The sequence below is a fragment of the Prionailurus bengalensis genome, chromosome B1 (assembly GCF_016509475.1).
Source record: "Prionailurus bengalensis isolate Pbe53 chromosome B1, Fcat_Pben_1.1_paternal_pri, whole genome shotgun sequence".
Classification (NCBI taxonomy): domain Eukaryota; kingdom Metazoa; phylum Chordata; class Mammalia; order Carnivora; family Felidae; genus Prionailurus; species Prionailurus bengalensis.
This window is the reverse complement of record NC_057344.1, coordinates 117,223,627-117,238,336: the sequence shown is the minus strand read 5'-3', so window position 1 is coordinate 117,238,336 and position 14,710 is coordinate 117,223,627. Positions and strand designations below refer to the sequence as shown.

The following is a 14,710-nucleotide window of genomic DNA, read 5'->3' as shown; positions in this document are numbered from 1 at the left end:
GAAAAGACAGTATATAGGGAACTACAAGTAGTTAATTACGGCCGGAGTCCAAGAGGGTGAGGCAGGAGCAGTGAGGGATGAGCTTGGAAAACTAAGCAGAGTTCAGATCATGAAGGGCCTTATGAATCATGAGGAGGATACGAATTTTATTTTGAAAGCAAAAAAAGTCACAGAGGCATTTAGTGACATTCATCAGATTTGTATTTCAAAAAGCTCACCCTGGTTGTGGGGTAGAACTGGGGGAAGGGGACTGCAGGCAGGAACAGTGGAAGTTGCAGTGAGTCAGGCATGAGGTATTGGTGGTCTGAGTTAAGACAGGTGGGCAGTAAGGATGACAGAATTTCAGACCTAGCTAGCAGGGTGATAAGACAAACAAATACTTTTCTATATAATTTGTTGTCACTTAGTCAAGAAGGTGAGATAATTCACTCTTTCATTCAAACAGACTGGGTGGCATGGAGACAGGCATAGGAACTTTGTAGTTAGCATAGGGTTTCAATCAGGGTTCTGCCGCTGGTTTGCTGCGGGATCTCGGGTAAGTCACTTAGCTCTTTTGGCCTTAGTGTCCTTAACTGTTAAATGTGTGATAATAACACACTTGAATAGTACACTTATAGTGCTGTTGAGAAGATTAAATTAGATATCATAAGTGCTGATTCATAGTAAATACTATAAACTAGTTTCCTTCTTTCCTCTCTTCCTCTTTCCAATCAATCCATTAATAGGAGAACCATTTACAACACGTTGCAATTGTAGATTCAAACGTAAATAGTAGATTTGTCCCCAAAGGGGATGTAAGGTAGGGTTTACAGTGTTTATGATGAACTGTTTATAACAAAGCAGTAATTTATACTAGTAACTTTTACTGTTTACTGGGTCACATATACTTTGAGCAATTAAATGAAAGCTATGAATCTGCTCTCTCTCTCTCTCTCTCAAAAAAAAAAAAAGACACATATGTACAACACTTTACAGATAATTTCAGTTAGTTGAAAGACCTTCTAAAACTCATGACAGACTCTAGGTTAAGAAGTTTTCTTGGGGCGCCTGGGTGGCGCAGTCGGTTAAGCATCCGACTTCAGCCAGGTCACGATCTCGCGGTCCGTGAGTTCGAGCCCCGCGTCAGGCTCTGGGCTGATGGCTCAGAGCCTGGAGCCTGTTTCCGATTCTGTGTCTCCCTCTCTCTCTGCCCCTCCCCCGTTCATGCTCTGTCACTCTCTGTCCCAAAAATAAATAAACGTTGAAAAAAAAAATTAAAAAAAAAAAGAAGTTTTCTTTTAGGGGCACCTGAGTGGCTCAGCCGGTTAAGAGTCTGACTTTAGCTCAGGTCATGATCTCATGGTTCTTGAGTTTGAGCCCCGTGTGGGACCCTGTGCTGACAGCTCAAGCCTGGAGCCTGCTTCAGATTCTGTGTCTCCCTCTTTCTCTGCCCCTCCCCCATTCACATTCAGTCTCTCTCAAAAATAAACATTAAAAAAATTTTTTTATAAAAAGTTTTCCTTTATACTCCTTTATCATTCATTTTCCTTTATAACTCATCTAATTTTTAACTAATGATAGTTGATAGTGACCTAGTGTTTATCATATGGCAATTAGGATCTTCCTGTAAATTTACAGATTAGTGTTTAACAATAGCTTATACTTTCAAACAAGCCCTCTTAGGAATGGCTATGTGGAATTATTTTTAAGTTTACATTAAGAAAATAGGAGAAAAAATTTCAGACATGACATAAAAGTCTTTTTGAAAACAGTTCTTATTCTAATAGAAGAAAGTGTACTAGTTCATGTTAGAGAATAAACCTTTTCTGATAAAATTCCATCATCTAATACCATAATGTATCAGGAGCTCTAATGAGCCTTGTGGTACATTTTCCTTTGATCTGCAGTATTTGGGACCAGAATTTGAGCAACAATCATTTATCAAGTTCTGTTTACATTAGACAACTGAGAACAGTAAACACATACTGTGTCCTAGCCACTGGCCGTGTTACACACAATATACTATGCTCTGAAAATAACGTATATAATTAAAAACTCAGATTCAAAACAGTTAGGGCTATGATGGATCATAGCCAAGTTCCAAACTCTATAGGTCAAGTGGGAGGGCGACTATGATTAGTTTCTTATTCAGCCACAAACATTCCTGTGGTATGGAGTAATTAATTAAATGGTGGGTTGTGGAGGGTAGGGTGGGTATGTAGAATAACACATACTTAGACAAAGATAACTTTCATCCTGTGACAGGTCATGAATATAGGTGCCAGAGATCACAAGAGTCAGATGGTGACTTGGCAGTTTTTCCTGCAAATTGGAAATGAGTACTCTCTCTTTTTAAAAAACTGCTTGTACACATAATACATCTAGTAAAGATGTTAAAAAAAAAGTTTGAGGTGTTTTAAGGCCCCCTTTACTACAACTCCTACACTGCTTTTACTTCACAAAACTTTTGAAAACCTATGAGAACAGGAACTCTACAGGGCAGGTTTTAGCTGAGTGGTCTTTTAAAGTAAGTTATCCTCCATCTATGCTATGCAGAGCCATACAGAAGAGTTTTCACTGTTACTTGTAAGCCTTGTATTATGTCTAGTGTGTTCAAGCCACATTAATATCTAAGATGTTTCCTTATAATCTGCTATAAACCCACAGAGCAAAACATTTGCTGACAAGAAGGCAAAGAATAAGCCAGAAAGAAAGCCAAGTTTAACCATGCTTATGGTTCTAACAAGACCAAGAAAGAATTCCTTGCATTTTTGGAACTCATAAAAGAGATTCACTTCCCATTCTTTGCCAAAATGTTAAAAATGTTATAAAGAGGTCTGACACATTTTCTGACAGGTAAGAGATTTCATTCAAAGTGGTTTAAAAGTTTCACATTAATGAAACACATTAATGAAGAACTAGGTAGATATTATCTAGAGCCAGAGAAGTTTACTATGGGGACAACACATGCTGAATTGCTTATTTTCAGGTCACCTGGTCCATTTTGAGCACTCTTTCCATGGGATGAGAGTGTGGAAGCCTCACATTACCACAGTACAAACTAACTTCCAACCTAACATCCAAAGACCAAATAACACCTTGGCCACCAGGGGAGTGTAAGTAAACCTAAGTGGACTATTATCTTATTTAAAAAATAGCTGCAATGGCATGCTTTCTTATTATAAATATAATCAATTTTAGTTGATAACAGATTTTAATATTTTAAATTTAATCCTTACCTGTCATGTGTAGAAAGTATCGGACACTCTGACTGTTCAGTCATAGAATCTCCATAAAGATCATCTCTTGTCTAGGTTTCTGAATCAACTGTTATTCAGAAATATATGTTTTGCTCTTTTCTATTTTTTTATTTTGTTTTGTCTTCCTTTGTTTTGTTTTGCAGGAAAGAATAATAGCAATAATAGCACACATGGCTTATTATTGCCACTGGCTCTTGTGTTCTCAGATGAATATTTCTTTTGATGACAAAAGAAGAGCACTGATTTTATGCCAAGAATATAACGTTTTTAAGGGAAAGACAAGCTGTTCCTAATATTTTCCAAAGGGTTGACAAAACAGAGTGAAATGCAAAGATTCTTTCAATTTCTTTCTTAGATAACTTTTTGAATGGGATACACTGGCAGGGATGAAATTTTGGTGGTCTTATAACCACAAAATATAATCTGGATGGATAAAGTCTATGAGTTTCAGTGACAACACAACAATATGATGTTTACAGTTTTTCTCAAGGACTCACTAAAGGTAGAGAAACACCTACTGGAATTTCATTTTGTTCTTGTCCATGTTGTTGGCCATTTTCTAGTCTGGCAGCCACCACTAGTTCTAGAGCTGGATTTCACTACCTTCCTTCCCCAGAGAGGAGAAACAAGTAACCCCATAACACATCACAGCATGCTACTCTGCTGTTATCATTCTCTGTAAACATTATAATTTACTTCTAGGAAAGAGGTGGATGCATAATGGTATTTTGTCCAGGAGAGATACATGAGACTTTCACCTTAGGTTGGGAGTGGGATAGTGTGAGTAATGGTTGCTGTACTAAAACAAACCATAAATTTTCTCTTAGGTAATATTTGATTAATATTAAAAATCAAAATTTCCTTTAAATCTGAGAAATCTGATCAAGGATATAACAATGTTCCTTCCTGTGGGTTCATTTAATCCATAATTTGGCTGATGGACTTCTCTCTGCCTCCCCCTATTGATCTGAGTAGTTACTGCCTTAATTCTCAGATTTATTCAGGAGCTCTCTGAGATTAATTCAGCACATTTTGGTTTCGGAAGAGGTATCTTTTATGGTGCTTTCTGTACAGATCATGTTGGCATTTTTCTTCTATGCCCAGGAAATCGAATTTCAGTTTAGCAATCGAAGATACAGTTTCTCATGTAAATTTAAAAAGATGATTATCTCTGCAGTGAGAATAATGAGACCTTTCCATCTTTTTCATTTCAAATGTTACACAAAGCCTGAATCGACTTTACCCTTGTTTTGATAGGTAGTAGGAGGTCTTCCTACTCCCATTAACCCTACCAACATTTGTAGTCTGCATCTGTTTGGCTTGTCAGATTGAACTCAGCCACACAGCAGCAAGGATCAGCACAAAATCCAACCTACCCTTGGAGCATTAGTACACAGTTTAGAGACTCAGGATTCCACTTCGCTCACTTGAGACCACCTGACATTCCTTGATGCTGACACATTCGTTCTCAGAATATCTGGAAGTGCTTGATTTTATAATAGCTCACTGCTTTATTTAACCTGTAGCGTAAGGTGAATTAAAGATTACCTGACAAGTGAGATTCAGTAGGATTTGGTACGGAGAGCCTCTATGTGGTACCCAATTAAACTAAGGTCTTTGTAGTCCTCCTTTTTTGCTCCGCTCATGGGAAAACCAATGTTTTAGCTAGGCAAGAAATGGCAGATACTAAAGGTTTCGTGGCGTATTTAATGTGGAAGCTAGGCCAGATACAAAAAGGCTTATGAAGTGGTAATGACAAAGAAACCAATAAATTGCTGATCAATTGTAATTATAGGAAATAGTTAATGAATACATAAATAAAACAGGATCATGTATCTTCCAATTACAGTTATTTAGGTATGCAAATAAGCTGTAATAGATCTGTTTTGCCTTCTCCTATGTCATTGTAGACAATATATTCAATATACTTGGGCATTATGGAGTAAATCCTTCATATTTGTATTACAAAAGACACTCCACTTCTAATTTGTATGTCAAATGGGTGATTTTAATACTGTCATTGACTAGACAAGTGGCTCATTTTTATTTTCTTGCAATTGCCCAATGATATTTTGCTACTTGTTAAATTAAACATTGAGAGCACTTTTCTTTATTGAGCTATATATACTCTATTTCATTTAATATTTTCATTTGTTGGGTTTTCAGTCTAGCTCTTTGACTAGATCTTAATAGAAGATGTAAAACTAGAAAAATTACAGTCAGTGCCTACTTTTGTAAATAAAGAATTCCCTAGTCCAAATATGGGTTTGACATAAAAATCATCAACATTTATAAAGATAATTTGTAACTGTACTAACTAGAATTGGTACCTCTGCTTTCTTTTCATAGCATTCAACTGTGGCTTTCTTAATCTTTTCAAAATAGGACTCTGCCAGCTGCTAGCTGCAGTACACTCATTTCAACTTAGAAGATAACCTGTTACTGGCTTGGAAATCACTGTTTTTTGTGTTTTTGATTTTTAAAAAAATATTCACAAGGGAAAAAGATGAGACTTGATCAGAAGGGCTCTTATGAAAGAATGTCTACTATGACCAAAAACTGTAGGCCTCAGATGAACTGTGGGCAGTAGGGTAGTCTGAACACATCAAACTCCAGAACTTTTTAAAAATTGCTATTTTAACAATTTTAGGTGTACAATAAGTGGCATTAAGTACATTCACAATGGTGTAAACTGTTACCAGTAGTTATTTCTAATTTTTTTTTATCATCCCAAATAGAAACTCTGTATCAAGAAAAACTCTCCTTCTCCCCTCTGTCAGCCCTTAGTAACACTAATTTACTTTCTGTTTCCATGAATTTGCCTATTCTAGATAGTTCATTTAAGTGGAATCACAGAATATTTGTCTTTTGCATTTGCCTTATTTCAACGTAGCAAGATGTTTTCAAGGTGCATCCATGTTGTAGCATGTGTCAGAACTTTGTTCCTTTTTAAGGCTGAATAATATTACACTATACGTATACACCACATTTTGTCTCTTCATTCATCTGTTGATAGACACTTGGGTTGTTTCTACCTTTTGGCTATTCTAAAGAGTGGTAATATAATCACCGGCATACAAGTATGTATCTGTTGGATGCTTGTTTTCAATTTTTTTGGCTATTTACATAAGAGTGGAATTGCTGGTCATAGTGTAATACTAAGATTATAGTTTGAAAGAATTGCCAAACTGTTAAACAGAAGTTGCACCATTTTGCATTCCTGCCAGGCTTGTTTCTCCATATCCTTGCCAACAGTTGGGTGTGAATTGGTATCTCACTGTGGTTTTGATTTGCATTTCATTAAAGACTAATGATGTCAAGTATGTTTTCATGTGTTTATTGGCCATTTGTATATCTTCTTCACCCCTAGAGCCAAAGGGACTGGAGGCTGGAAAAAGAAAGTAGTTAGAGAAGGCTTCCTGGAGAGAAGTGTTAACCTTCAATAGAGGGATACAGCAAACCTGAGAATTTTTGAGGAAGAATACAGGGGGATAAACATCCTTGACTCTTCCCCTCTTATAACTTATCAGAACTCCCCATTAGCTCAACAGCTGGAAGCCAGAGAACATGGAAGCCAGTCTCCTACAACAGACAGCAGGGTGAATAAGGGTGGAGAGTGGAATTAGAATGAAAGGTGGAACAAATGGAAGCTATCCAGCACAACCACGGATACATAGAATTCCAGTAAAGAGACTTTAAATTGAGATGCTTCCAACTTACTTGGTGGTGGGAAGGAAGCATTAGTAAAGTCATACAGATCTGTACAGCAGGTTAAAAGATGATGGAACAGCATATGCAAATAAATACTTAAAGTTATTTTTAGCCCCGTGGGGAGCAAAGTTATTAAGATCCATCTCTATACAAATACTTAAATCATATCTCAAAAATAATTTCCTGATGTTGGACTGAAGCACTAATACTGACCATAGAATTTGTTCAGTCATTGTTGTCTATAAGCATTAATGACCACAGAGTTTGAAGATGAAGGATTTATTCATGATAGTATCTGGTCTCTGATAAACAAGACATTGGCTAATTTATTCATAATGTGATGGCTCTTCATTTACATATTCATAATGTGATGGCTGTACTATTACATATTTTTTAAAATGTTTATTTATGTATTTTGAGAGAGGATTACACATGCCAGCACAGAAAGAGGGAGAAAGAGAATACCAAGCAGTCTCCATGATGTCAGACAGCTGTGCTGACAGCTCAGAGCCTGGAGCCTGCTTTGGATTCTGCCTCCCTCTCTCTCTGCCCCACCCCCACTTGCGATCTGTTTCTCTCTCTCAAAAATGAATAAACATTGAAAAAAATTTAGAAACAAACAAGCAAATAAACAAACAAACAAAGATCCAATGGCAGCATTCAGACTCAAAAGCCTTAAGAACTCACTGAGTTAAGGGCATGGCCTATAGAGTAACATGGACTCATGTTTCAATCCTGGCTCTGAGACAGGCAAATTAAAACTGAGTCTAAGTTTTTCTCATATGTAAAATGTGTAGAATAATGTCTCCCTCATAGAATTGTTGTGAAGAATGAAATAATGTATAAACAGTATTTACTACTTACAAAGACCAATAATTAGGATTATTATCATTGTAAAGATTTCTTCTTATGGCTATCACTTAGAATCCAGAAATATGTGCTTTTCAATAGTATTTCTGTGGCTTGAATGTACTGATAGTCATTGCAATTGAAAATTGATATTTTTCATTGGAGTGATGTCGCAATGTAGATTAATGTAGCAGCAGCAGTATTATGGTAGTAATAATAATATTTATTATAATTATATTATATTATATTATATATTATATTATAATTATAATAATTATCATTTAACAACTTACATAAAAATAATTTAGATACCATGACTTTAGTTCTAAAATGTTCTCATTTACTTAAAACTGCATATTTGTCATTTAGTATACTGACTTTCTCTGAAATAGGTGTATTTAAATTGTTCCCTGTTAGATGTCAGATATAATAATATAAAAGAGGAAGTGAGTGATATATGACATAATTAATATCCACTTAGATCCTTCTTTAATATGGTCAGTTAAGCTTCATCATCAAGGACGACCTTCATTTAGTGTTAAAAACCAATGTTACTGTTAGCCCTGTAACTTCTGAGACAAGGATGCTTAAAATGGCTTATGACCAAAAGTTTCAAAGTTCTCATCTGACTACCCTTCTAGATTACTCAGTATATAGAGACACTAAGGAATGTACATATTAGAGGGAAATATTTTATCTCCACTGCTCATTTATTTGAGAAGGAAATTTTTCTAAGTATATTCCTAACTTTGCTTTTGTCCCTCTATTCACTCCGTCCAGGGTAGTGATTTATTTGATTGGCAAATTTGGGAAGGCTCTGTCTTGCCCTTCTTCCTTTTGGGAATAAGTTACCTGCAGGGATCAAACTACCTCTGCCACTTTTCCAGGAGCAGATCCTTCCCTCCCTTTAGAAAGAGGGCCTGTCTTGGCTCGATGTTGCCCCCATCTAGATATGTTCACCAATTCTGGGGGATTTGTGAGCAAGCCCATTTGTTCTCATATAACCTATATTCTCTAACTTGTGTTTTATAAAAAATAACGGTGATATTTTTGACCTCCATATGCTACTCTTTGTTTTATTTTCTTTTCTTTTCTTTTTTTTTTTAAATTTTTTTTAACGTTTATTTATTTTTGAGACAGAGACAGAGCATGAACGGGGGAGGGGCAGAGAGAGAGAGAGGGAGACACAGAATCAGAAGCAGGCCCCAGGCTCTGAGCCATCAGCCCAGAGCCCGACGTGGGGCTTGAACTCACGTACTGCGAGATCGTGACCTGAGCTGAAGTCGGATGCTTAACCGACTGAGCCACCCAGGCGCCCCTCTTTGTTTTATTTTCAATCTGCTTAGAACATAGGGGAGAGAGAGACATTTTATTTTTTCATATACTCCTCATATCTAAAAGTGGATATCCTTCCGGAATTCTCTATCATCAAAAAAGCTTTGAGCCTATAATAAATAAAAAACTCAAATCCAAAAAATTCTATTATGATCAGTTTTCAGAGCCTTCAATCAAACCCCAGTGTGCTCCTCCAAGGAAAGGAATTGAAGCTATTTTCTATGCAATTTCAGAAAGAAGTTCAAAAACAAAACAACAAAAAACCCCTTAGGCTATCATTTGTATCTTTCTAAGTTTACTATTGATCTTAATGTTGCACAATGAGGGAAAAGCATTAATTCTTTTACCAGGAAGAGGTAGACAAACTCTTCTACAGACAGATATGCAAAGCTCGTTTGCTTTACGACCAACTCCTGAAGAAACATACTTTTAGACAAACTATTATAAGACACAGTTGGATAACACAGCATTATGTTCATGTGACATTTCTGAGTCCACTTACCTCTGCTGTGTGCTTTGCTACCTGCCCCACGATGACAATGACCTTCCCTTTGAAGCTCTGGAGCACAGAAGTGAAAGGGCCCTGGGTAAGCTCTCCATCTGCAGTGAACGCAGCACTGAATGGAATGTTGATGCTGCCTGAAATATGACCCCGAATAAAACTGAGAAGTAAAGTTAAGGAAAACATTTATTTGTGTGTAGACTTGAGTGTGGGAGGGAAACTCACAGAGGTAATTGATCCACAGGAGATAGTACGTTAAAGTTAAATGCAAATGGAGACCAGACTTAAAAATTCCAAGCGGACAAAACTTGTTTAGTCATACAAGGAAAGTTTAGCTTATTTTGCAAGACAAGTGAGGCTAACTTAACCTAGGACACTTCTTGCTTATGCCTCTGAAAATCATAAGCAAAATTTAAATTTTTCCCCCAATTGTTATGTGACCCCAACCAATTCCCTCTCATTTAAGAAAATTCTAATATTGTAACCAAACTGAAAACTAAGCAGTCACTACCTCCACATTGTATAAGCTGCTTTGTAACAATATGCCCTGAGCCTCACTCTATGTTTTGTTTGAGTGCTCCTGATTTATAGTCTGTCTTTTTGGTATGTGCACAATAAACTTTTGCTAATTGCTATTTCAGTGATTCATTGGTTTTACTTCTGTTTTTTTCCTTCTTCTCACCTGAACTTCTGACAGTTCTAAACATCTTGAACGCTCAAGATGTTGAATGTGTATTTTATCTAAATGAAGGTACCACTAAGAAAAACAAACAAACAAAAACGCTAAATGTGAAAATAGAACGGAAAAAAGAAAGGAAAAACATGAGTCAAAAATTTAAAGCAGACTTTCCTGATTGAATGAAGTATTGTAAGTCATCAGGATGTAGCAAATCAATGGCAATCACATGGGTTGCATAATAGTGACGGCTTTCAGTTTATTACTACTACCATGATTATTTTATAGCTCTGAAAGTAAACTGGATATTCTAAGATCTAACTTGATACTGCAAAGCCTATCTACTTTGGGCAAGTGATTGCTAAATGGGATTCTGTTTAGAATTGTTAGGTGATTAGCACTGCTTGGAAACACTTCTGTCGTCGGCTATTTCTCAAGTAAACTTCAATGACATTTCCATTCTTTCCAATTTTATGTTCTCTAAAGGCATAATGTGTTATTATATTTGTACTTTAGAAGGGTTCTTCTGGTTTCATTGTGTTTTACCTTTAATTTGGCAACTAAAAGCATATGTTAGTTTAAAATATTTAGTAATAGCATATGATCTTAAAGAAAAAGATATATGCCTCTAACTAAAGCATAGTATATTTCAAGAAGTGGTAGATGGTGAAGTCAGAGAGGCAAATTAAATAATAATTATGAACTTAGTCCTCTGACCATTCTCAAAGTATTTAAATTTCTGTTAGAAATGTGAGATTCCTTTTTATGTTATTATTTGTTACCTGTCAATACTGCCTGCTCCTGTCACTAAATGCCATGAGTTTAACATATTGTGCTTCTTGGACTCTCTAGATTTGTTCTAAAGCTTTTATAGGGGCGCCTAGGTGGCTCAGTTGATTACGCGTCTGACTTTGGCTCAGGTAATGCTCTTGCGGTTCATGGTTTCCAGCCCCTTATTGGGTTCTCTGCTGTCAGCATATAGCCAGCTTTGGATCCTCTGTCTCCCTCTCTCTGCCCCCCCCCCCCCATAAATAAACATTAAGAAAATTAAAAAAAATACAAATAAAGGCCCATATATCTTTAAAAAAAGATAAAAAAGAAAATATATGTTCCCAAAAGTAACTTAAAAGTACAATTAAAAAGATGATTCCTAGGGTGTCTGGTTGGCTCAGTCAATAGAGCATGCAATGCTTGACCTTGGGTCATGAGTTTGAGCCCCACCTTAGGAGCAGAGATTACTTAAAAATAAAATGTTCTGAAAAAAAAGTATGATTCTTCATATAGAGTCTATAGAGGAAGACGCTCCCAAATAACTCTCCAAATAAACATAAAATAACTGTCAAAACTGCTCTGAAAGAGACATATATGATACTCTGATAGGACATATCAACTTGGGGAAGATAGGGAAGGTTTTCATGGAGAAAGCAAATGACACTGAGTTAGAATTGAAGAATTAACAAAAGTTAATTAGCCAAGGGGATGGAATGGAGGTGGGACAGGGTGGTGGAAGGGACACATGTTTCACGCAGAAATGTTAGGCTGATAGAGGGTAGGCACATGGCCAATAAGGAGAAAGAAAGGAAGGCCAGTGCCAGCAGAATTTAGAGATCAATGCATAGCAGGAGGTAAGGTGAGCTTGGAAGCGGATGCAGAGGCCAGGCTGAGCAGGCCCTTGTAGGTCACGTTGATAATGCTAGTCTTTATCCTAGAGCATTGAAAATCAGTATTTTAAACAGAGAAGTAACAAATCACATTTGTACTTTGGCAACGAAGTGGAGAAAGGCTAGAAGAGTGAATGTGAAGACTGGTTTATAAGAAGTCCAGGCAATGTCTTCCCTCCCTTAACAATCACTGAAGATGACCACGGAGGGATGTTTATGTGCTCACAGAGGCATTTCCCCTACACTTCCACTTTAGAGATGTCTTAAAAAATGGAATAGTCACAAAGTTTTAAAAGGTTATGCTACAAGCAACTAATATTCCACCCCCCCAACTCAACTAGTGATCACTGTAGAAGGGGAAAATTATAATTATTTACTGACATGACAGTGTCTCAATTGCTCCAGTTTGTAGGTTCATCTTTAGACTCCACTTCTTCCTTTCTCTCTCATTCAACGTTGAGAGGAGAAATTGAGGCTCCTACTCTCAAGAGTGATGGTAAAGACTGATCATGTGTCTTACATTCAAAATTTTTTAGTCAGTTGCTGCTTCATCGTTTTTTTCTTTAAAGAAAACATTTGGCATTAATAATGAAAGAATTATAAAAAAAGTTTTGAAAAATAAAAAGAGAGGGAAAGTAAACATTAGTACCCCGTGTACACTGTTTAGTTCGAGGCTTGTAGGATGGACAAAGAATGTATAATCATGGGCGGATCACCCTGGATTTCATCGGCACTAGGTTCTCAAACATTTATAATTACTCAATACTCTCAGCTGCAGTTTTTATGAATAGCCACGGCTTTGTTCTCAGCATATAATTACTCTGATAGTACTTTTGTCTTCACTTAGGACATACCTTAGCATGGAATTTTCTGATGCCACAAACCAAGAACCTAACAACTCAAATATTCTCAGCAAATGATTCTACATCTGCCATTCTGAGTCAGTTGCCAGAGAGAGTTTCTGTGTTTATCAAACAGCCCTTATCAACTGTGAACATTTTTTTTTTTCTTTCTGGTGTTTATAAAGTAGCAAAACCAATATAAGCCGATCCTAGTCAAGCATTGTAGTAGACATATTTGGGGAGCTTGCTCGCCTCCCACTTTCTTGTTTGAAAGAGCCCCAACTACTGCTCCTCAGAAAGGGTGAGCCTAGATTGCTGTGGTTGTATCAGATGATCCTTCCATAATCATGACTGACAGTACAGAAGGGAAGGGGAGGGTGAAGGTAGATATCTGATGCAGGCTGAGCCAATCAGATCCTCTCCCTTGAAAGTCAGAAATAAAAGATAAAAGACAATGCTTAGACTGTGTTAAGCTTTACAGTGTAAGTTACATTTGAAGGTCTTCTATAAAAATCTGTCAGTCACATATTAGAAAATTAGTGATTCTAAAAATAAAGTTTATTTTACAGGATAAATTCTATAAATATTTGGCTTGAAAAAGTACTCATCTGTACTCAAATAGCCAATATCTAAAATCTGTATCTAAAATCATACAGAAACACCTAGATGATTTTGTGAATTTAGTATCACCACCAATTTATTCCGTGCTTTTGAAGATTTCAGTCCAGGGGTACCTGGGTGGTTCAGTCGGTTGAGTATCTGACTTCGGCTCAGGTCATGATCTCAGGGTTCGTGGGTTCAAGCCCTGCACTGGACTCTGTGCTGACAGCTCAGAGCCTGGAACCTGCTTCAGAATCTGTGTCTCCCTCTCTCTCTGCCCCTCCCCTGCTCACACTCTCTCTGTCTCTCTCTCTCAAAAATAAACATTAAAAAAAAAAAAATTCAGCCCAAATTGCCTTTTAGTCACTAGAAGTAAGTCATAAACTTGTTATTATCCTAGTGTTTTCTGTTGGTTGTGCTTTATAGTTTGATTTTTTTAAAAATCCATATTAAATGTTAAAATGCTTTAAAATATGATGGCAGCAGAGACTTTCTGGAAAGAAGAAAATTATAATCCAAAATGCAAAGCTATTCCAAATCTTTTCCAGGCTATCTCAACATTTTGAAAGATAAGGCACAACAGAAATAAAACTTTAAACCACACTTCCCTATTCTTAGTTTAGTTCAATCAAAAAGTCCTGGAAAACATTTAAAAGCACTCATCCAAGAACACTCTTGTCATAAAACTTCTAGTGCAAATAAGATTAGGTAAGCGTGAGTGCTCTTAGGGTGGTCCACGCTCTAAATATCTATCCTTAACTACATGGTAAATAGCAGAGAAGAGTAAGGTTGGCCTAGTTACATATTAAGACATTTACTGTGAACATTACCTTTTGTTTACGTAAGTTGAACAATGAAGTCAATTTTGATTTAAGGATATAGCTTCCTTGGTAATTAAGATTCTCTGTCTCCATTACAAATTCTCATGTGAAACAGACATCGTATGATGAAGCAGAACTCCTTTATGTAATTTCCAAACATGTGAGAGTCTGCCAGGTTATATTGTAAAGGTAGATAGTTGACTTCTCTTACTTTCCAAGTCCTCCATAATCATAATAAAACATTAGGTTTATCTGAAAACTGAGCAAAGAGCAGATTTCTGTATATTTTGTGTTAGCTAGACAGAACAAGTAAAGAGTGAGATAGAGACAGTTTCTGACATATAGTAACCCTAGTTCTCAAAGTTGACTCCTATTTGTCCCGGGCAAGATATGGCAAGGAGAACAAAATGATAGAGAATACACGTCTGAGATACATACTTTCTCCATGCTCTAAGAACTTCAGTCATATTTCAT

General features: G+C 36.6%; 1 protein-coding gene across 3 annotated transcripts in view; it reads right to left on the bottom strand.

Moving 5' to 3' along the window:
- The window catches only part of TBCK (TBC1 domain containing kinase), a 220,901-nt gene that overhangs the window by 13,016 nt on the left and 193,175 nt on the right, over positions 1-14,710 (bottom strand). For all 3 annotated transcript variants that reach the window (XM_043571089.1, XM_043571097.1, XM_043571106.1), the window contains one exon: positions 9,637-9,796. In XM_043571089.1, coding sequence (XP_043427024.1) covers positions 9,637-9,796 — 160 coding nt within the window. The remainder of the gene's footprint in view (positions 1-9,636; positions 9,797-14,710) is intronic.